This window comes from Eleginops maclovinus, chromosome 18 (genome assembly GCF_036324505.1).
Source record: "Eleginops maclovinus isolate JMC-PN-2008 ecotype Puerto Natales chromosome 18, JC_Emac_rtc_rv5, whole genome shotgun sequence".
Lineage (NCBI taxonomy): Eukaryota > Metazoa > Chordata > Actinopteri > Perciformes > Eleginopidae > Eleginops > Eleginops maclovinus.
In genome coordinates this window covers 23,653,946-23,677,656 of record NC_086366.1, presented here as the reverse complement: position 1 = coordinate 23,677,656, position 23,711 = coordinate 23,653,946, and the positions used below count along the sequence as shown (strand labels likewise).

Sequence of the window (23,711 nt, the reverse complement as noted above, 5' to 3'; positions counted from 1 at the left end):
CTTATCACATAAACCATATTTGTTAAGGTTTTTAAGGCTGGTCTTAATTACATTTTGAGATCAAGCTATATACTCCCATTCTTAAACCAACAACAGCAATAACACATTTTTAATGTCACCTCAGTCGACATCTCTGAGGTGATTAATAAAATGATCACATTTTATTTCTTTGTGCCCATTGTTTTTTCTATTTTACTCAACATCTCTGTTATTTAACTTCTTTTTGTTTTGTTTCATAGGTAAAACCTTTTACATCGTACTTAATTGTTACAGTTGCCTTTAGCTTTATATATCTCCAGAATTAAATCAATGTATTTGCTTAGTGCCGCTACTTTGGTTTGTGACATTACAGTACACTCATCTGATGGTCATATGGTGGGCTAAAGAACACCATTCTGTTTTTCGATTTTCTTGTCTGCCTTCATGTCTGGTTGCCAACAACAAAACATTACATTTTCATACATTCACCATCAATGACTGAATGTTGGTCATATAGACTGTAAAATGAAAATATGTAGGCCTATTACCTTTTTAAAAAAAAATAGACTAAAAACCACCTAGAAATGTGGTTATTTAGACCTTAAACCGATAAAATAACATGTTTGTGATCTTCAAAAGACAAGAGCTGGATGATAGTGTGAATAATTATAGTCATTAATTAATATTTTTATCAGAAGTGTGTAAACAGAATCTGCATAACCTTTATTCTGGTCACGAAAACTCACGGTGGACAACACATTTTACTTTATAGAAAAACCTTTAATGATCATGGTAATATATTTACAATATAACTAAAAAAAAATCAGATAGGGTACAACAGAAGGATATCAGGGACTCGTAAGTTTCCTTGCGTACAACAAAACCTGTGAAGAAATTAAATCAATAACAAGCGTTACACACATTGGGAAAAAAACATGTCTAATCTTCAGCTTCTTCACAAATACAGTTGTAGAGTTCCTTTTGTGGTTTGTTTCTTCCGTTTGGCATTTTAATAACTAAAAGCAACAGAGACAGACCCATGCAGTCTGTGTGTTTTATGAATTACAACAAAACTGTGCAATATAATACTTATTGTAGAATTAAAAAATATTAGATTCATTGAAAATTGAAACCCTACATTGATTTAAATTGAACAAAAAAAAAAACATTTTATAAAGCCTTTAATACTTTTACATTGCTTTAGATTGATGGTGACTTTAATTTTAGGAAGTGTATGAAGTGAGTCTCTTAAAACTCACACTGTACACCTTTCCAAGATCAAGACAAAAGCCTTTGAAATAAAGGGATAATGAACTGTAAATACTTGAGCATTAGAAATGAGTTGTGTGATTATAAATGACAGACACATCTGTTAAGGTAACACCAAAAACACATTTAGCTCTGGCTGTTTATATCTAAGGCTTTCCGACAATTCCCGAAGCCTGTGCTCTTTACTGGAACTACACTCCCATCATTGTTTGGCATCACGTGACGTTTGTTTCATCAGCTCTGTAGAAAAACTTGCAAATAGCAATATAAACTGCAAGGGCTGCAAAATAGTGTCTTATATTTCTGACCTCCTTTTCTGTGTTGAGGAAGACTCATGGAAGGGAAATAAAAGGGAAAATGTAAATGGAGGAAAATAATCGGGGTGGGTTTCCCTGAGAGGAGAAGACATCAACAAGTTTTCCTAAAGAATAATCGACCCGCTAACACACCACGACACAAACCAGATGCACGAAGCCTCCAAACAACTCCAGCTTTTTAACATTTCAATACATCTACTCATCAGTGGACCGCAGTTCACAACAGACATTGTGAAACGCTCAGACGGATTAAATATTACCGACGGCAGCGTCCCATGTAGGTGAGCCTACTCACATGACACCTCATGGAATGGAGACGTGGTTAAAGTAGTTATTTACACTAAATAATTAGTTGAAAAAATTGATGATGGGAGTTGTTCCGGTGGCTGGGTGAGAGTTCAGGACCTCAAATCATGAGCAAGCCATTCAAAATGCTTCCTGTATTTACCGGCTCCCTTTTCTTTGTTTAAAATGATTACATTATATTTTTGTGTGATTGAAATTACACACTAGTACAGTCTCTCAACTTTTCAATGTGTAGGTTTTTGTAAATTCCCTTAAGCTGCCTTCACATGATAAGAGATTTTCCTTTTGCGCAAACTGGCAGCGGAGGTAACGATAGAAAACCAAAAATGTAGCGAGCCCTTTTAACTGCGAGGCTCTGCGGCAAACCGGTGAAAAAAGCTAGCTAAATTTTGTTTCCATCGTGAATTCGGATTGGTTGTGCATCAGAAATTCAGCAACAATGGAGGACAACGTTGACATAATTTGAATTTTGAGAGCAGGCCACATTTCTTAAACTGAATTCACATGTAATCGGTTTGCCCAACGCAATGTTGGGCACAGAGCCTCACGATGAAAACAGCTAGCTAGTTTTGTTTCAACGGTGAGAATAGAAGTAACCCTTAAATCGTCCCAGAGGGGAAATTTACATTCTGCATCGGACCATTGCATTTGCATTTGAACAGTGCCATTCTCAGGGACACCTTGGTAGCACTTGTTCTACCGGGGACTTGAACCGGTGAACTTCAGGTTCCCAAGAACAGTCCCTACGGACTTCACTACCACCGCCCCCTTCGGTTTCCCCCCCGGCTAGATTGAGCCGCTCTTAAACTGTTCTAATCTGATTGGTTGCGAGTCGAAATGTCAGTGACAATCAAGGGCCAAGTTTAAATAATTTGGAAGCAGCATTGCGCTGGCGTTGCTGTTGTGATTCTATGGAGAGAACGGTGCCGCCCGACTAGGCTGAAGCATTACTGTCGGAGTAGTTCACTACTTGGCATTGCTTCGGAATGCTGCGCGCACAGTTGTATAAACTCTGGAAAACAGCTGTATGTAGCGGTGCAAGCTAGAAGGGGAGGTAACCATAGAAACAGAACTTAACTGGCTTCTTTCAGCCCTGCTACCAATCTTGCAAAGACAAAATTACATATCATTTAAATGTATTTAGAGGTGTATGACGCTGAGGTCAGTGCCTCCACCTTTCTATCAGAAAACAACGGCCAGTTGTTTAATTTATGATACGACTTCTTTCAATTTTAAACAACCTTTTTTTTTTTTTTAAAGTCATCTTCAGGTAATAGTGTGAATGAGAAATGAGACGCAGCTTATTGTGATGAAGCACTGCTGCCACTACATACACAGTATATAATACATGACTACTCCTCGTGTTGCCTGGTGGCAGCAGTACTGTGAACACAACATTGACCAAATATCATCTCACAATAGTTATAAATATGTTCCAGCAGACAGAGCTACATTAGCATTCATCAAGAGTTCAACAGCGAGGTTTCTTACCAGGGTTTCACTGAAAAAAATCAGCTCAAAACAACACGCTGAAAAACACTAAAACGCCCATTGGGAGTTAACGAGATCTCTTTGTGGGTTTGTCACTCAGTTGTCTTCCTCCAGTCACATAATATTTTGTTTGTATAAAAATAGTGAGAAATGAGCTTTACAAGTAGAGTTGTGTGCACATGACTTATATTAAATGATCTAAAACATGCATTAACACTGGAATGGTCTTACTACTTCCGTATTATAAATCACTTTCAGACATCAAACGTAGCTCATCTCTAAACAAGTAAATAACACATGTAAGTAGTTTAATCAAAAGGGGATTAATAACACACACAAAACTGAGAAAATATTTCCAGAAAGGTTAATTTGTGGAGATTTTCTGAGGTGGAAAAAAAACATTTTATGCACAAAGGTGTTGTTTGTACTTGTTCTCCAACTCCTTCTGTTCACACAGGCTACAACACACCTCTTACACCTTTACCTATGCTTGTTTCACATCTACTTTTACACATCAACAGTCATTTGTGTTTTTATTTTGTTCCGTCCTTACTCTCGTCAACATCCTATCAGAATGAGTGTTCACAGGGTTTTCCTCCAATCACCTATCAGATGCTTTATCCTCCCAAGAGACATTTCCATCACTTCTGTTCCTCTGAGCTTGCGGAGATGAGATCAATAAACAGATGATTTGCTCAAAGACTCAGGGGTCAATTAAAGAATATGGCAAAAAAAGTCGGGAAGATATTTCTTATCTTCTTAACATCTTGGTTTTTTGCCAGGAAACCAGGCAGAATACAGCGAAGCAGTGAATAGAGAGCAGAGCAGCGGAGTCAGACTCTTAGTTTGCTTCAAAAAGACCAGGTGAGAACAATGCCATTCCCCAAGGTAAAAGTACAGTGATGTCCCAGAAGAAGGTCTAAAAACAGAACCCCCATGACCTTACAATGCAAGGGTTTGTGGGTAGGAGGAGGTAGATGTTGATACCTGGAATAAATTAACCTCGCCAATGTTGACAGTAATGATGTCCTGGAGGAAGACGGGGGTGCTGTTTCTTTTAACCTTCCACCTGCACTAGCGCAGCGATGAAGCTAATAGGGCTCACTGGCTCACCAGCATGAGAACACATCCAAAGGTGGGACTTATATATATTTGACTGTGTTTGTCCTTCCCTGCAGGTCAACGCTGCTTTGCACCCAAATGGGGGCCACCGCAATGTTAAAGTCGGACGCTGCTAATCCAACAAATTCAGACTCATGCTCATTTTCCTCTTAAATCAATCTGATGCTATTGCTGTGCGGGAAAGCAGCATATGTCTTACCATGGTATGTCCACCATATGCTTATACCATAGCCTAAAGTCTTCAGTGTTCTTCAAACAAATAGACCCTCTTCCAACCACACAGCACTATTTAACTTTACTCTCTTCACACTGTGATGCATTCTGGGCCCCTGCCTTAAAGTATGTTAATTCTGAACTATAATACTTCTGCATTTAAACTGAGGTCTGGTTATTGGTAATAGGTAATACCAACAGTGTAGGGACTGAGTATTTTCCTAAGCTAACTCTGAAGTTAGCATTGATAAGGGCTACCCAAACAAAAAAAACATGGGGGTTTTCCATTGGACATTGGAATCTAACATTTGTGGCAAACACACTTTTATGAAACATATACGTTTTGTTCAGAAAGATAATTTCCATCCTCCTCTATACTGAGATCATTTTATAAAAGTTAAAGGGTAATGCTAATGGCAGCAGTAGCTAACTTAATGCTGTAACGTTACTACTTCACAGTCACATAACTTTATCTCCAACCGCTAAGCTAAAGGCAAAATCGTTATGGACGTGTAGTAGTGTCATTAAGCTTGACACATAACAGTGTCAGACGTTTACCAGTTTAGTATTTACCAACGTGTTATTTGTTGTAGAACAAAGCGCAAAACTTCCGTAAGCTTGTGTTAACCACAAGACTTCAGGAATCTAACCAAAAACTCATTTAAAAAAAACATTTGACTTCCTGAGCGGGGAATCCATAAGTGCAAAAATGCTAACTCATTTCAAGGTTTACGAGTCATTCCTGCTAAACTCTATTCTATTGAAACATAGAGAGGTTGTGTATTGTTCTGTGCTACAGTATGAATGACATCGTTTTCAGCTTGCCTAATAGAGCAAATAAGTGAGCTGCTCCGACCTTTCCCGACAACGATCTTTTAAAGGTGATCAGTTTGTTACAAAGCGTTGACATCTGGGCCGCCACAACTTTAATGGCCGCGATATTCTGTCACTTACGCAACCCTGCACATGGAAAAACAGCAGAATATTACAATGTGTTTACGAAAACATGGTAAAAAAGCTCTACATGGTTTAGTGTATAGAAAGCATCTGAAATGCCTGTGGGTCTCCGTCAGACACACAGTGTGTGAGTAAGAAAGGTTCAGATGGTGGAAGTGTTCCGTCACTGGGTTAAAGGAAGCCAGTGAATACAGTCAGGACTAATGCATTTACCGTGACGTTTGAAATGATATGTTGACAAAGTGTTGTAATGCCGTCCCCCTTCTCCCTTGGCCTTACATTGTCTGGTTTCAGAATAGTGTTAGGGGGAGCAGGGGGGAGACAGGAAGAGCTGAAAGGCCGCCTCCCATGGGTCATGCTGCCGTCGCCATGGTAACCCTGATATGGTGCAGCACAGGAGGATCTGAAATGTAGACGAGAGACTGTATGATAAGGGTTTCCATCCTTAAATCAAACCATGACTGAGCGTCTTAGTAAAGACTCAGCTTTAGTACATGTGGCCCATGTAACAACTCAGTTTTAGTATATGGGGCCCCTGCAGTACATGTGGCCCATGTTAGGACTCAGCTTTAGTACATGTGGCCCCTGCAGTAAGAACTCAAATTTAGTACTGTGGCCCCTGCAGTAAGAACTCAGATTTAGTACTGTGGCCCCTGCAGTAAGAACTCAGATTTAGTATATGGGGCCCCTGCAGTAAGAACTCAGCTTTAGTATATGGGGCCCCTGCAGTAAGAACTCAGCTGTGTGGAAAGTGGCCTTGGGTAGCTAGAAAGGCGCAATATAAATTCAAATTATTATTATTATTATGTGGCCCCTGCGGTACATGTGGCCCAGGTTAGGACTCAGCTTTAGTATATGTGGCCCCTGCATTATGAAATTAGTAAATATTTATTATGTATATTACTATTTCAACATTTTGGGAGATTTATGTAATTCATAATGTGGAAATAAGTAGCTTTTAGTGAAAACTCCCAATAACAGTCAACATTCAAACATGATTTTCTCTTTTTAAATGGTATGACAAATGAAATGCATCATAATCCATGGCATTTCTTTTATTATGGGGGTATTGCTTTGAGAATTACGGTTATACTAAGATGGCGGATGTCGAGTGTGAGAAGTGTCCAGCGTTCCACACTTTTTGACCGTTGATAGCGCCATCCAGGTACTCGTGGTGCATTTTGCCTTACACACATACAGTGGGGCAAAAAAGTATTTAGTCAGCCACCAATTGTGCAAGTTCTCCCATTTAAAAAGATGAGAGAGGCCTGTAATTTTTATCACAGGTATACCTCAACTATGAGAGACAAAATGAGAAAAAAAATCCAGGAAATCACATTGTAGGATTTTTAAAGAATTAATTTTCTAATTATTGTGGAAAATAAGTATTTGGTCAATAACAAAAGTTCATCTCAATACTTTGTTATATACCCTTTGTTGGCAATGACAGAGGTCAAACGTTTTCTGTAAGTCTTCACAAGGTTTTCACACACTGTTGCTGGTATTTTGGCCCATTCCTCCATGCAGATCTCCTCTAAAGCAGTGATGTTTTGGGGCTGTCGCTGGGCAACACGGACTTTCAACTCCCTCCAAAGATTTTCTATGGGGTTGAGATCTGGAGACTGGCTAGGCCGCTCCAGGACCTTGAAATGCTTCTTACGAAGCCACTCCTTCGTTGCCCTGGTGGTGTGTTTGGGATCATTGTCATGCTGAAAGACCCAGCCACGCTTCATCTTCAGTGCCCTTGCTGATGGAAGGAGGTTTTCACTCAAAATCTCACGATACATGGCCCCATTCATTCTTTCCTTTACACGGATCAGTCGTCCTGGTCCCTTTGCAGAAAAACAGCCCCAAAGCATGATGTTTCCACCCCCATGCTTCACAGTAGGTATGGTGTTCTTTGGATGCAACTCTGCATTCTTTCTCCTCCAAACACGACGAGTTGAGTTTTTACCAAAAAGTTCTATTTTGGTTTCATCTGACCATATGACATTCTCCCAATCCTCTTCTGGATCATCCAAATGCCCTCTAGCAAACTTCAGACGGGCCTGGACATGTACTGGCTTAACAGGGGGACACGTCTGGAACTGCAGGATTTAAGTCCCTGGCGGCGTAGTGTGTTACTGATGGTAGCCTCTGTTACTTTGGTCCCAGCTCTCTGCAGGTCATTCACTAGGTCCCCCCGTGTGGTTCTGGGATTTTTGCTCACCGTTCTTGTAATCATTTTGACCCCACGGGGTGAGATCTTGCGTGGAGCCCCAGATCGAGGGAGATTAGCAGTGGTCTTGTATGTCTTCCATTTTCTAATAATTGCTCCCACAGTTGATTTCTTCACACCAAGCTGCTAACCTATTGCAGATTCAGTTTTCCCAGCCTGGTGCAGGTCTACAATTTTGTCTCTGGTCTCCTCTGACAGCTCTTTGGTCTTGGCCATAGTGGAGTTTGGAGTATGACTGTTTGAGGTTGTGGACAGGTGTCTTTTATACTAATAACGAGTTCAAAAAGGTGCCATTAATACAGGTAACGAGTTGAGGACAGAGGAGCCTCTTAAAGAAGAAGTTACAGGTCTGTGAGAGCCAGAAATCTTGCTTGTTTGTAGGTGACCAAATACTTATTTAACCGAGGAATTTACCAATTAATTCATTAAAAATCCTACAATGTGATTTCCTGGATTGTTTCCCCCATTCTGTCTCTCATAGTTGAAGTGTACCTATGATGAAAATTACAGGCCTCTCTCATCTTTCTAAATGGGAGAACTTGCACAATTGGTGGCTGACTAAATACTTTTTTGCCCCACTGTATGTACCAAAAACAGCAAATATAAGCACAGAAGTACGTAAATTGAGACGCGGCATTAGTCTATAGAAATTTGGATTACTTACCATACTACTGGCTCATGGCGCTGCTCATTCTGTTCCTGAGTGTTTGTTCTTCTAGGCTGACCATCTTCCTCTGGAACAGAGATGTAAACTTTCAGATTAATCGGTGAAGCTTAATCATATAAAGTTTGAGAACAAGAATCTTCCAGCTGGTCGTAATGGTGAAAAAAAAAAATAGCAAACCAAATGTAAAGTAGCCCAAAGAGATAAGGCAAGGGGGTGAAGATAGTTTGTCTTAAAAGCAGTGAAATGTTGTGGGGATATCGTTGTCATAACTACATTATTAAATATATTATCAGCGCCTTTCTGTCAACAAACATGCTACGTGGAACCGGGCCTTAGTAGAGACTGCTGTGTAAAAAAAGCTCCATGTCATTGTTTGGATGACATGCACTCCTTACCACAGGGGTTTGCCTCCACATCGTCCAGGAGATTGGCCGTAGAGTTGGCTGTTCCTAATCTGGAAAGGAGTTTAGTTAAGAAAACAATCAAAATTGGTCATGGAGGATGATCCTTAACTTTGCTTTAAATGATCAACTGCCGTGGTTAATAAATATGATTTGGCTACAACCTTAAAACAAGAGGGTTAGGGTTAGTATATACTCAAGGTATAGCAAAGGATACGAGTGGTGCTTCAGGAGCATCTTCCTTTTTGACTTTCTCCGCTTCGTCTTTTCTGAGAACGTTCTGGCGATTTCAAACAGCTTCTTTCTTGTTGCTGGAGGAGAGAAATATCCCAGGTTGGTCACTTTAATAGAAAATGTTAATTTTAGTGAAATATCAGTAGTGTTGTGACGTAATCAACTTACATTTGCCCATGTGTTTGAGTTTGTCTCTGAACAGGGCGTCATCTGAGACGGCGTCCATTGAAGCTGCGGAGTACTGTTCTCCTGAACACAGACACACACACACACACACTGATGTCCTGACACACACGCTCTAAGTGTAGAAGCAGGTATTTATAGTAGTGCAAAACCTTAACTCAACAAAAAACTCTCACAGTGAATGCGGAGACAAAACACAGACTAGTATAGGGAATGGGAATGAGACGGCATCAACGGCAAGTCGGCCATCTTTGAAGGATACCAGTTGACTAACTATTACGGTGAGCGAAGTAGGGTTTACCCTTTTATTTAAATCTTTTTACAACATGGTCGGAAGGCACTGTTGTGTTGTTGGCTGTGACAGACAATACCACGATAAAAATAAAAAATGACCAATATTAAACATTTCATACTTTTCCAAAATGGAAAGCTAACCAGGGAGACGTAGCTAACATGGGAAGCTAACAGGGAATGAGACGATAAATTGGTTGGGTTGCTAACGCTTTAGTTTACCAAAATTATTCCTGAAATACAGAAAGAGGAACCACTACACAGGGAATACGATTTAAAACATATAATGTTGCAATATTAATAAACATATTGGTAGATAACTAGAGAGACGTTTTGAGACATTCAGTTAGCGATAACTATCTCACTAGTGGCCGAATGATTGTATTATTGTATTTTCCTTGGGTACATAGGTCCTGTACCCACTTGTTTATAAATTAGACACAAGATTTACAATTTTTTTTAATTACCGAAAGATATAGATGCTAACTCCAAAGACTAGAGAGGAGTTGACATCAGTAACAGCGAGTAGTGGCAAGTTTTCAAGATGAAAAGACATTGATGGCTGCTGACATTGCTTTAGTCGCTATCCTCCAAAGATGGCCCCAGAATGCACCGATTCCCATTCCCTGCTCAGTAGAGTTCAGTGTGCAAAGAGCTAGGCAGAGGAAGCTTGATGAGTGATATCTACCTGTGCAACTCTCCACACTAGATGAATGATTGGACTTTGATTTCTTTGATTCATACTTCAAGCGATCTAAAAACAGAGAGCAGATGTTATGACCACTGATGTGAGGGATCAAGATGGTAGAATCTCTGAGTCCTGAACCTTCATGTCAGTACATCTGAAGAGAGGGCACCAAAACAGCCAGGGCAAGCATTTTGCTAAAACGTTAGCATTTCCATCGCTGACACAAACATTTCATTGTATTAAACAATCTTTAAATTGGGAAGTTGATTTAGTTACTGTCGAAAAATGTTGTTGGTCATCATGTTTATGCTGTTCAACTTTTTAAACAGTCTGACTAAAGGGAGTTGTGTGAACTTTTAAGTTCTGATTTAATGTTAGACATTGACTTTCTCCTCTCAGAATGGAGTTATTAATCCCTATTAAAGAACATATGTATTCATTTTCTAATTTCTTATAAGGACCGAAGTAAGATAAGTTCATCCTTTAAAAATAGTGTGGGCCAATAAAAATAACTACTACAACAATGGAAGCACCTTGATCATAAGCTGAGGGATGTAAGAACGTGACAAATGGAGACAGGAAATTCATTTTGTCCAAGTAAAGAAAATCTAAGAAATGTCCAATAATTAAAGAAACGCCAGCAATTAAAAGCTATTTCCACTGCTAGATATGGCTGTGCTAAAATAGAGAGGCAAACATATTGGATTTGTATCCAGAATCACAGTTTAACGAAAAAATGTTTTATGCTTTAGTGTGAAATTAGAAAAACAACGAGAGTCTCAAATCTGTATATTGGAAATTATAATCATACATTTAAGTTCTATTACTTTGACAAAAATAATTCCAAAAAGAAGAGCATAGGACCTGCAACCAGGCAAATAATGGCAAAAAGACAAAGGGCTTTGAAAGGTGCCCTGTGGAGTTTTCTATAAAATGTTAGACTTTGTCAGTGTTACTCACCAAAACCCATCATCGCTCCTTCCTTACAAATAATTTCCAAGCAGCTTTTTGTATTTTAAATCCAGTTGTGGTCAATTCATGTTTAGTGTCTTCACATTCCTTCCTTATCTGGTTCATAACAGCACATTTAGTTGCGTTATGACCACCCATAGATCAGTGAAAAAGTGTGCAACCACAAAGTGTGTCGTGTTTTCGTTAGCCGCCATTTACCAGACTTTGGCGTGAAAACTCTGATGAAGTCAAAAATAAATCTCTCCGGTCACAAAGTTGGATTAATAATTGCATGGGAAAAAAAAAGATAAATCTACATGCCTTGATAATGTCATTCTTTATTAAGCCTGCCTACCAATTGTTTTCAAGCTCAATAATAAAGACAGATAATATTTCGACTGTCTTCTGTGTCACCCTAATGTACTTTGAACGTGGATTCTTTGATAAAACCACAGCTCCAAAGCAATACTAGAGGTGAAAACTCCACAGGGAACCCTTTATGATAACAACCTCAAAGGCTTGTCAGTATCTCAATAATTACTGTTAAATGTCTTACTCAACCCTAAATGTCTTTAGTGACTACTATCCTCTGTATACTATTATACCATTAAAGTCAGCTGTTGCCACTGACCTCATGACACAGTTAGGTTGTATGGAGTGACCTGTGAACTCAGTCATACCTCTCTCTAAGGCCATGAGGAACTCGCGGTTGCGCTGCAGCTCTTTCATAAACTCCTCGTTCTGTAGGAACAAGGCGATGCGCTCGTCCTCCAGATACTGCTTCAGTTTCTTGTCTTGCTCCGATGCTCCTGTCGTCAAACCTGAACCTCCAGGGGTCCCTGCACCTCCGGGCCGAGAGGCAGACTGGGCTGTCCATTGGCTTAGGGAAGAAGCTGAGGACGATGAGGAGGATGAAGGCTGGCATTGAATGCTCTGTGAGCTCTGTTGAGGGAAAGCAGGAGAGGATATTAGTGACAAGATTTGTAGACTTCTGGACTCATATAGCTGACAAAACATTGGCATTTGCTGTTTGCCAAGGGCTGTTTGCATTTCTGTTAACAAAGCACTTTTGTTAGAGAAGAACACTGTCTTTTATACTGCATTTTATAATCAAAACGTGTATTTTCTGAACTATTACAATGACAAATTTAACTTCATTAAGATATATAAATACGGTAAAACATTTTACCTTGATACTGTCCAACTGCTGCGGGAGGATCCGTAGAAAGTCATCTGGGAGATTTCCGAGCAAAGGAGGGTTCCAGTTCCGGTAGCTTCTGACCTGCTGGTGACCCGGAGGTGGCTCCGCTTCAAATCTATAAGAGCCCATGGAGTAACAGGACACATGAAAAATGTGGCCAATTAACTACATTATCATGTAGCTATCTCAGAATATTAAATACAGTGGGGCAAAAAAGTATTTAGTCAGCCACCAATTGTGCAAGTTCTCCCATTTAAAAAGATGAGAGATGCCTGTAATTTTCATCATAGGTTCACCTTAACTATGAGAGACAGAATGGGGGAAACAATCCAGGAAATCACATTGTAGGATTTTTAATGAATTAATTGGTAAATTCCTCGGTAAAATAAGTATTTGGTCACCTACAAACAAGCAAGATTTCTGGCTCTCACGGACCTGTATCTTCTTCTTTAAGAGGCTCCTCTGTCCTCCACTCGTTACCTGTATTAACGGCACCTTTTTGAAGTCGTTATCAGTATAAAAGACACCTGTCCACAACCTCAAACAGTCATACTCCAAACTCCACTATGGCCAAGACCAAAGAGCTGTCAAAGGAGACCAGAGACAAAATTGTAGACTTGCACCAGGCTGGGAAAACTGAATCTGCAATAGGTAAGCAGCTTGGTGTGAAGAAATCAACTGGGGGAGCAATTATTCGAAAATGGAAGACATACAAGACCACTGCTAATCTCCCTTCATCTGGGGCTCCTCGCAAGATCTCACCCCGTGGGGTCAAAATGATCACAAGAACGGTGAGCAAAAATCCCAGAACCACACGGGGGGACCTAGTGAATGACCTGCAGAGAGCTGGGACCAAAGTAACAGAGGCTACCATCAGTAACACACTACGCGCCAGGGACTTAAATCCTGCAGTTCCAGACGTGTCCCCCTGCTTAAGCCAGTACATGTCCAGGCCCGTCTGAAGTTTGCTAGAGGGCATTTGGATGATCCAGAAGAGGATTGGGAGAATGTCATATGGTCAGATGAAACCAAAATAGAACTTTTTGGTAAAAACTCAACTCGTCGTGTTTGGAGGAGAAAGAATGCAGAGTTGCATCCAAAGAACACCATACCTACTGTGAAGCATGGGGGTGGAAACATCATGCTTTGGGGCTGTTTTTCTGCAAAGGGACCAGGACGACTGACCCGTGTAAAGGAAAGAATGAATGGGGCCATGTATCGTGAGATTTTGAGTGAAAACCTCCTTCCATCAGCAAGGGCACTGAAGATGAAGCGTGGCTGGGTCTTTCAGCATGACAATGATCCCAAACACACCGCCAGGGCAACGAAGGAGTGGCTTCGTAAGAAGCATTTCAAGGTCCTGGAGTGGCCTAGCCAGTCTCCAGATCTCAACCCCATAGAAAATCTTCGGAGGTAGTTGAAAGTCTGTGTTGCTCAGCGACAGCCCCAAAACATCACTGCTTTAGAGGAGATCTGCATGGAGGAATGGGCCAAAATACCAGCAACAGTGTGTGAAAACCTTGTGAAGACTTACAGAAAACGTTTGACCTCTGTCATTGCCAACAAAGGGTATACAACAAAGTATTGAGATGAACTTTTGTTATTGACCAAATACTTATTTTCCACAATCATTTGAAATTAATTCATTAAAAATCCTACAATGTGATTTCCTGGATTTTTTTTCTCATTTTGTCTCTCATAGTTGAAGTATACCTATGATGAAAATTACAGGCCTCTCTCATCTTTCTAAATGGGAGAACTTGCACAATTGGTGACTGACTAAATGCTTTTTTGCCCCACTGTATGTACTTGGTATTTTCAATTGAAATATCTGAACTACTATTGGATTCATTGCCATCACATTTGACACATATCCAAGATCCCCAGTTGATGAATAATTGCAATATCGACTTCAAGAATTTGCAGAAAATGTGATACAGCCATGGTTCCTATTTGGTGCAATGAACATATTCATACTTCGCCACAGAATTTCTGTGTTTCATGGAGTTTTTTCTTCTCAGTCATGGTGAGAAAGGTTGTTTGCAGTTTGATATAGAACACAACCAGAGGCTAAAGGCTAAGCGTACTAATGTGGAGGCAATCAGTAGTAATGTCTGGCAAGTTGACCCCCAGGAGGGGATGAAAAGCCCTGGCGCACCAAGATTTTCTACAAACAGAGAGCCTAGCAGGATCAACACCTACCCAATATCACATTCCCATGAGCAGAGCACTGACATGCCTTGTACTTAATAATGATTAAGAGCAGACACAATTTAATTGATTAATAACAATAGTAAAGGGTCTGGCTATGTAATCAAAATGTATCACTTTTTCTTTTGAAGATTGAAACACTGATTAGGTTTATGAAGTTTCCAATGAGTAAATGAAGTAGTATTGTCAATAGTTTTGGTACTGGCTTTGAAAAGAAGCAAATCCTTTTTCCAACTAGACAGCGCCCCCCCAAAAAAGGTATTGAAAGTGGATATTAAAGGCTTCAGCTTCTTTTATGCAACAGTTCAGTCGCACTTTCTTACCTTGGCGGGGGTGTTGGTGGAGCTTCGGGGTATTTCCTGTCATAAATGTGCATATCATATGTTGGTGGAGAGTAGACCGGAGGAGGTTCCTCGTCTGAACTGTCAGGCTCCAGTGTTCGCTCAAGAATCTAGAAACAGACAGACCTTTTTATCAAATGTTTTTATCCTGCCTTGGCCTCCTGCATTTGCAATTTTAAAATGCTCCACTTTGATCCTAATTATGGTTTGTTATATAATGTTTAGGTAATGTGAAATATAACATGCTAAATTTAGACCTCCCTCTAATCTTTTTATTTCATTTAGAACAAAGCATGGCAGTTATAGTTGTGCTGCACATCTATACATCTAGTAAGTGAATTTCCAGTGCTAAACATTTGACTATTGTTTAAATTCAGAAACATTAATGAAATATTAACTTTGCTCATACTGCTGTGCCTGTTCTTTAAGGTGACACAATACTAGGTTTTTATAAAGAAGTGAGAAGGGACATAAATCCTTGTGTAATGTGCGTTTCATATTGCATCACCTTCTAACAGCTGGTTTATAGAAGATTCTCAACAAAAATATATTTGAAAACATCATGATAACTAAGATTTGATATACTTTAGCCACATAGCAATTTGAAACGTGAATGCAGTGCAACTCTATGAAACCCCTGTTCCCATGATGCTTATAGCAAGAAGCTAACAGCTAACGTACTGAGCCGTTTTCCACAACTGGTTCATAGAAGACTGAACAAAAACTACATTTTCCAATGTTATATTTGAACACATCCTGATAACTTTATCAGTTTTTATAAACTTTAGCCAATTAGTAATTTGAAACATGAATGCAGTGCAACTCTATGAGACCCCTGTTCCCCTGATGCTTATAGCAAGAAGCTAACAGCTAACGTACTCAGCCGTTTTCTACAACTGGTTCATAGAAAACCCCTTTTTCTTTGAGATTATATTTGAACACAATAGTTGCACTGCATGATCATCTACTTTTGCACAATACTAATTTTGACTGAAAACATGAATACAGTGCAAATCAACTTAATGGAATCTTCGTTCACCTGCTGCTTAAAGCTAACAACTAGCTGCTAACGTAAACAGCTGTTCTCCTGACTTTTCAACACTGGTTTGTAGCATTGTCAGATAAAAAATAGGGTGCATTGATAGTGAATTTACTGTGTCCCAGAACCATTTTTCTATTGTCAATTGGACGCCATTAGTCTCAAGCCCTGATAGTAACTGTGGTATCTTCCATACTAAAGTAAAGCAAGCACTCAAAACTGTTTGGAAACAATTAAGTAACAAAATATTGGTTCTCGACATTCCTATAAAAAAACAGTGGAGGGTTCGCTTTATAATGTCAATACTAACAGCCCATCAGGCTAGGCTTGTTGGTGCACATGGACCTCTTCCACTGACCTCTGGTGGGATGCTGTCATCTGAGTCTGAGCTGTCATCTGAGCCCTGTCCGTCAATGCTCATCTGGAGCAGCTGGTCGATGGTGGCGTCTACGGCTCCATTGTTGGAGCGCAGCACGCACTCGATCACCTCGTAGTCCATAGAGGGGAACATGATCTTGAAGTCCTCCATGGCCTGGTTGAACTCCAGGCGACGGACCTGCCGGTTGGACCTGCTGTTGTTGAGCTGACCCTGGCCACTCCCGCTCCCACCTCCGCCGCTTCCGCTGCCACCGGAGCCTCCATTGCTGCTGCTGCGCTTGAACAGGCTAGTCATCCTCAGGGCCTTAGTGCCTTAAGTGATGCCAACCTACTGATAGGATGGCTCTTCTTTTCCGTCACCAACACAAGCACTTTGGCCCCTTCAGTCTCAAATGCTTTTCACTTTTTCCTCGCTCAGTTTCTCATTCTAAACAGAAACATGGCAGTCTTTTGTTGGGAAGGTAGAAGCACTCAAGTTCCCGCCAAATCCCTGAATGCTACTTGCTATTCAGCTATATCCGGCATGGCTAAACGTATTAAAGGGTGTGCAGGTGGTGACAGAAATTAGACGTTACACGGTCCAGGTGGAGATATGAGTCAGCCAGAAAACACGCATAACTACCTCACAGTCATCGGTACCTACAGAGAGAGAAGAGGGGCAGTGTTAGAAGGTGCTAGCAACCCAAACTCTATATGGTACTTTTATTAAATTATACATTAAAATACATCATTACTTCTTGACTGGGACCAAGCGCTCTGACGATTTATATTTAGCTGTAGCTCAATCAAGGGACTTTAATTGTTGGACCACCACAAACAACTAGATGTTGGTTCAAAATAAAAAACTCTAACATGTCAAAACATGATAAAAAGGAACAATAGAGAATGCGTGTTGGACAAATGAAGATGTCCAGACCCTCATAATGTTTGGAAAAAGAAAGTTCAAACAACTAGTTTGGTCCCTTTTGTGTGCTCAACTCAGGGAAACATCATGGAAGTCTTTGAAAGAAGAAGTTTAGGGGACTGCAAATAATGATGAGACAGGAAACACAACATCGGCCCCAGCAGTGCCGATATGTTCACTGTATGTTTGTAGGCTGACCAGGTAGTTAGAATTGCAAGGGCTCCCCCAATGAAAGGCAATGGGATCTTTTGACTGGATTTTGGAATATTGCAGGAAATAAGTTCTCTGGCAAAAACACGTTTATAATACTTGCACGTTTTGTTTAGCAGGATTTATACATAAATGTTACAATAGTAAATAGCTTATGTTGAGTTATAAACAAACTAAATCACATTTGCTAACTTCCCTTCACCAATGCTAAGCTAAAGGTGGCTAATGTTTGGCATGATGACGTTTATTGGACTAATTATATCACTTGCTAGCAATTGCCAATTTTAAAAAGACACAGACAAGCATTAGACATTAACAAAAAGGGGGTCCATGAATGTGAAATCTCCTAACAGTATTAACCCAGACCTGGTTTTGGGATCTTACGTGTGCCAACCAACCCTGGTCTCCCCTATTCAAGAACTGGAGGGGTGTGTAAGGAGAAGTTCGATGTAGCTCTGCCTTTATCTAATTGCAATTTCAGCCTCTCCCTTCCTTCCTGATACACTAGGGGTCATTGTAGCTGGGGGCTGCCCAGTGCCTCATGGCAGTGCCAGGCCACATCAACAGAGCCCTTAAACAGAGCCCTCTCATTTACCAAGAGTCTGGCTTTCATGAAAACAAGATGCTGGCACCAATAGCCTCTACTTCTTGCCAGGCTGAAGCTGTGTTTGTGTGTGTGTATGTGTATGTGTATGTGTATGTGTATGTGTATGTGTATGTGTATGTGTGTGTGTGTGTGTGTGTGTGTGTGTGTGTGTGTTTATGCATGTGTGCGTGCGTGCATGCACACAAAAAGAACAAGTGAGACTTAATGAGTGTGATACAGAAATTCTAAATAGTCACAAAGTTCCACCATGACTCACGCAAGACTGCACTGCTTTGGCTCCAGTGCTTCCCCCTTGTCTCGGTCTGTATTCAGCACTTTGTAATAGGGCTGTTTTGATCTTCATTATAAATTGACAATGATTAAGCTTTTAAATTTGAACATCGAAATCAAAACCAGTATCAGATTTTAACCCAGTATTTTTATCACTGCCTTCTTGCATGGATCACATTTTTTTTTAAATCAGTGTAATTAACTGCGTGCAGCTCAAAGACATCCAAATGTAGTTTACTGTTAGCCTGCAGCGTAAAGACAAAGTGTAGTGTTCCGTTCGCGTAAAGACAAATAGATGTAATTCATTTTTAGCCAGTAGCTCAAAGACAAAACAATGTAGTTTACTGTTAGCATGCAGCTTGAAGACAAAAGTGTAGTTTACCTTTAGCCTATTGCTCAAAGATAACACACTGTAGTTTGCTGTTAGCCTGTAGCTACAAGACAACACATTGTAGTTTACCGTTAGCCTATTGCTCAAAGACAACACTGTATAGTTTACCGTTAGCCTATTGCTCAAAGACAACACTGTATAGTTTACCGTTAGCCTATTGCTCAAAGACAACCCTGTGTAGTTTATTGTAAGCATACTGCTCAAAGACAACCCTGTGTAGTTTATTGTAAGCATACTGCTCAAAGACAACACTGTGTAGTTTACCCTTGGGCTACAGCTCAAAGAAAACACTGTAGTTTACCGTTAGCCAGAAGCTCAAAGACAACACAGTGTCGTTTATCATCAGCCTACTGCTCAAAGACAACACTGTATAGTTCAACGTTGGGCTACCGTGTAGCTAACTAGTAGCCTGGAGCTGAAATACAACAGTGTAGCTAACTGTTAGCCTACAGCTCACAGAAAACACAGAGTAGTTTACAGTTAGCCCGCAGCTCAAAAACAACACAGTGCAGTTTACCTTTAGCCCACAGCTCAAACACAACACAGTGTAGCTTAGTGTTAGCAAGCAGCTCAAAGACAAGCAATGGGCCCAATGGCATTGCAATAGTTTTAAAATAAAAGATAATTATTAATGCGTTATAAGAACAAGTTGGATTTTTTTGTCCCCTTTTTCTTTCTTCTTATAACTACAATATTTCAAACTCAATCTAAAAAAAACAAAACATACCAAACATTTGTGTTGCCTTTATCTTTCAGCTTCAAACAAACTAGTGAGAACGTTATCAGAGGCTTTTGATGGTTCTGCCACTGTATGAGAGTGTGTAAGAGATACCATGCAGGAACAGATTTCTTTCTAACATCACATCAATCTGCAAGAATCTTGCTATATTTAGCACACAATCCAGGACTCTATGTCCCCAGGGGGAGTGTGTGTATGTGTGTGTACTGTATGAGGGGAAGACAGTTGCTTACCAGCTAAAGCTTTTGACCTGCTACATTGATCCATGAGCAGTGAACACATGCACTAATGTTTTAAGTGTCAGACTCATAGGACTTACGGCTTAACACTAAACCTCAGATTGCACTTGCCTCTCTGTTTGAGTAAGGGATCACATTAATTTAACACATGACTTTTGAAGTCCAGATTTATTTTTAGTCAATACTTATCTTCATTTGCATGTTCACCTTATTTTAATGCAGTCTGGTGTTGGTTACCTGACACATTCAGCTCAGTGTATTATATTGAAACGTGTTTGTCGCATGGGTGTTAAATAATTGTATTTGTCATTTAAATTGGCCTTGAATTTGATTTTATTAGATGTGTTACTCTGGTTATACATGGGGAAGGAGGAGATAGTATTGTTTTTATTTTTTAGTAAATTGAGTTTGGTTTGCAAAGCACTTGACTTACCTTTGTTTATAAAAAGTGCGCTATAAATAAAGTTTGATTTGATCGTAGGTGTTAAATGTAGCCTCAGCTGTTGCAAGATGTATGTTCAAGTGTAAATCTGGCTCACTGACTAGCTGTTTCCCCCCTGAACACTTCTCTTTAACTGGGCTGTCTGGCAGAATAGTTGTAATTTGGCAGCATTATAATAAAATATGTTTAATTAGTTATCTATTAAGCAGTGCATTGGGGCCAAATAATACTTGTACAGTTGAATTAAACAAGGAATTTAGCATAGATCTAAACTTAGCAACACAAGTTTTTAACTTTGGGTTCCTGGGGAATCATCTCCAGCCAGGCGAAGAAAGCCCACAAATATGGAAACTTGAGGAGGTGAGAATCCCCGGCCATGTTCTTGTTAAGTAGAGTTAGCTTAACAAGCTCTGCATTGGTGGATTCAATACAATGGCAAAGAAGGTAATGTCAACATCAACATTTATTGTAGTTATGTAGCAGCACACAGAGCCAGAAAACTTACAGCGCTTTTGTTTGGCTGCTTTTTGACACAGACACAGCACTTTATGTCACATACACACACACAAATCGGAACAGCTGGATTAGGATGGACAAATGCAGTGTCCGTGGCTCTTAGCTCCTACAGCTGCACATGATGGAAATCACAAAAGGGATCATATCCTGCTGCAGGGGAGCCAGATGTTCCATGCTCTTACAACAAAGGCTTGAAATGAAGGCTTAATAAAGACCTGAAACACATACTGAAACAATTACATTTGAGGTAAATGCTTCTAAGCAATTTGTTAAATACATTTCACACTCATAACAAATAACCTAATACTGAGTGAGTAAATGCATTGGTCTTTTGACGAATGGCAAGTAAAGATTAAATGAATGAGAATTATTCAACAGGCAACTGGGAAAACAACCTAAGTCGAGTTTCCAAGCGATTTTATAAAAAAAAAACCTGCATACCACAAAATGTTCACAGTCGTCACTTGAGCGTCCCGTGCCTCTAGGTCTTTAAATAACAAACAGCTCAATATCATTGAAAATAATGAAGAAGTTTTTGTTTTTGTTTTCTGGCACAAAAAGAGAATAAATAACAGCAAAAAAAACTATTTATATATAGAATCACAACTTTAAATGGAGAGATTCAGGGCCTCGTTATGAGTCAAGTGAGTATATTATGTTAATACAGGAATAACATTATGATTAATGTAGTGGTTGAAAAGCATTATTGTTATCAGTACGTCTGTAAAGCCGAGAGACAGATCAGTCCTCCAAAGACTCACAACCACTGACCTCTCACACACTGCGCCTATGTCAGCCCTTCACAGAGGGCGCTCCATGGTCAAATTGTACACATTGCTGTGACACCTGTCACTTTTATAGATTTATTATAGAACTCTAACTTATGTTGATAACAAAAGAGCAATACAAAAGTCCTGGATTTTGAGAGCCACAGTTTGACAAACTGGTGGTTACTACTTCTCTAGAAATAATACAAATTAAGATCAAGATGTCCACACTAGAAGTGGAGGAGCTCAACAAAGTCTCTGTCACATGAGAAGTGCTTTGTTTCTCATGGATCGGTTGCATGCTGCATTAGAAGTAGACCGTAGGTGTTTGTAACAGCTAAGAACTCGTGTTTCATTTTGATCCTGTATGCAGGGCCCCCTTTAAATACCACTTTCTTACGTAGCGTTCATACTCATGCATGTGCTCTTCTCGGGAACATAACAGGTCGCTGCTAACAGGCTAATAGGCTAACGCTTCGTGAGCGTTCAGCAATTCAAAAACATGTCTAATATTGCTCCATATAGCCACATTGACGCCAGTTGTCCAAACGACATCGACCCAAACCCCATATCCTTCAAGTAATGCAACAAGAGCAGATTTGAGCAGCGACCTTTAATGAAACAGTGTTTAGCTACAATGCTAACTAATCACAAACAGACACATACGGTCCTCCGTGCAGACAGACAGATAGACAAGCACACACACACACACACACACACACACACACACACACACACACACACACACACACACACACACACACACACACACACACACACACACACACACACACACACACACACACACACACACACACACACACAGGTTTTCATCTACCTTGGCCTCGGCTCTGTAAGCAGTACCAGATTAACGGTGTCTAAATATGTCACTGAATCCGACACACGTACACTACCCTCATGCTCTGTTCGCGTTACTGTCAAAAACGGCACCTGGTCGTGTTTACAACGACAGGAGGGGACTTTAAACAAGGCAGCACATTGGCAACAGAGGCGGTAACGTTAGTTAAAGCAGTGTGTGATGTTAACTTACTCACTGGTTGCGGCGCAGAAAAAAGGTATCCACAGCGGCGGGGCCGTTAGCATTGTACTGTTAGCAGCACATTAGCATTACGCTCAGCTGGCCACCGGAAGTGTCTGCGCAGCCGCAACACACTAACAACTTCAAAATAAAACTCTTGTTTGTATGCTTGTCTTTCTTCTGATGATATGCCATGTTTTAATCAGGATTTTAAAACAATTATAACCCATCAAAGATGTACATAGATACACTTTATACTAAAGATTAGCCTATTAAAAACAGATCAAGTCACTGATTATCTACATACAAAACCCGAATGTTAAAAAATGACCGTAAACACAGTCCATGGGTAAAGCAATGCCAGCTTGACTAAAGGAAATAAATGCAGCAATCCAGTAGACAGTGCTGTCGTCCGCATGTAGATTAATTTAACGATTGACAAAATGATTTTTATAAATGGTTAAAAAAAAAGAAGGATTGATCCCTGCGTTACACCTTATGCAATGGGCAAGACCCATTTTTTATACACTGAAGTCCTTCTCTTGTTTTTGGATACTATATAATTTACAACAAATGCAGTGGCTGAGATTCTTTCAATGTGTTGTTTCATTGAGATGAGTCCAGTAATAGTAGTGTTTAAAGTAATTTGTGCAATATGATACACGTTTAGGGAAAACAATGCCAGCTTGACAAAAGGGGAGCAATTCAGCATTTGTTTACCGACTGATAGAATTGTACATGTATTGACTTTTGGTGTATTTTACCATACTGACTGAAGTGTGATTGCATTTATAAATGCATGAAATGTAAACAATGGACTGCTCTATTTCTCCTTTTGTTGTTTTCACCCTTACAGTTGTATTTACCTGTAATGGATAAACCCAGAAAAATGCAAAAGGTACATTCAGTCATTCAAAAATATTGTATGGATATAACGCTGTTGTGCAGCAAAACATTTTTCAATACCTGCAAACCCATATATTTTAAATTTGTGTGCAGATTTGGAAATTCTAAAAAAAATAAAACAGTTATGGTTTTTGTATTTTATTTTTTTGTTTTTCTTTGGGCACATATGCCCTTAATTGTTTACAGAAATCGAGTTAAAGAGGTGAATGCAACTGTTCTTGTGT

The 23,711-nt window shown here is 39.9% G+C and overlaps 1 protein-coding gene across 2 annotated transcripts; it reads right to left on the bottom strand.

Annotated features, from left to right (window-relative positions):
• Positions 1–738: 738 nt before the first annotated feature.
• Positions 739–22,684, bottom strand: cuedc1b (CUE domain containing 1b). 2 transcript variants are annotated; one of them, XM_063906861.1, is made up of 11 exons: positions 22,594–22,684; positions 16,438–17,096; positions 15,023–15,150; positions 12,477–12,603; positions 11,968–12,229; positions 10,337–10,402; positions 9,343–9,423; positions 9,158–9,251; positions 8,935–8,993; positions 8,537–8,606; positions 739–6,057 (listed from the first exon to the last, which is right to left on the bottom strand). In XM_063906861.1, coding segments are annotated over exons 2-11 (1,203 nt in total). In that variant the 5' UTR covers positions 16,753–17,096; positions 22,594–22,684; the 3' UTR covers positions 739–6,056. The 2 variants fall into 2 exon arrangements, with proteins under 2 accessions (XP_063762931.1, XP_063762932.1); XM_063906862.1 differs by having other exon boundaries at positions 22,598–22,672.
• Between the last annotated feature and the right edge of the window lie 1,027 nt (positions 22,685–23,711).

Excerpts from the sequence above, each read along its gene's own strand:
- cuedc1b (XM_063906861.1), bottom strand. The coding sequence starts at position 16,752 with ATGACTAGCCTGTTCAAGCGCAGCAGCAGCAATGGAGGCTCCGGTGGC. Across the intron at positions 8,994-9,157 it reads ATGCTCCTGAAGCACCACTC|ATTAGGAACAGCCAACTCTA; the intron begins GTATCCTTTGCT and ends ACTCCTTTCCAG. Across the intron at positions 8,607-8,934 it reads TGTGGAGGCAAACCCCTGTG|AGGAAGATGGTCAGCCTAGA; the intron begins GTAAGGAGTGCA and ends TCTCTGTTCCAG.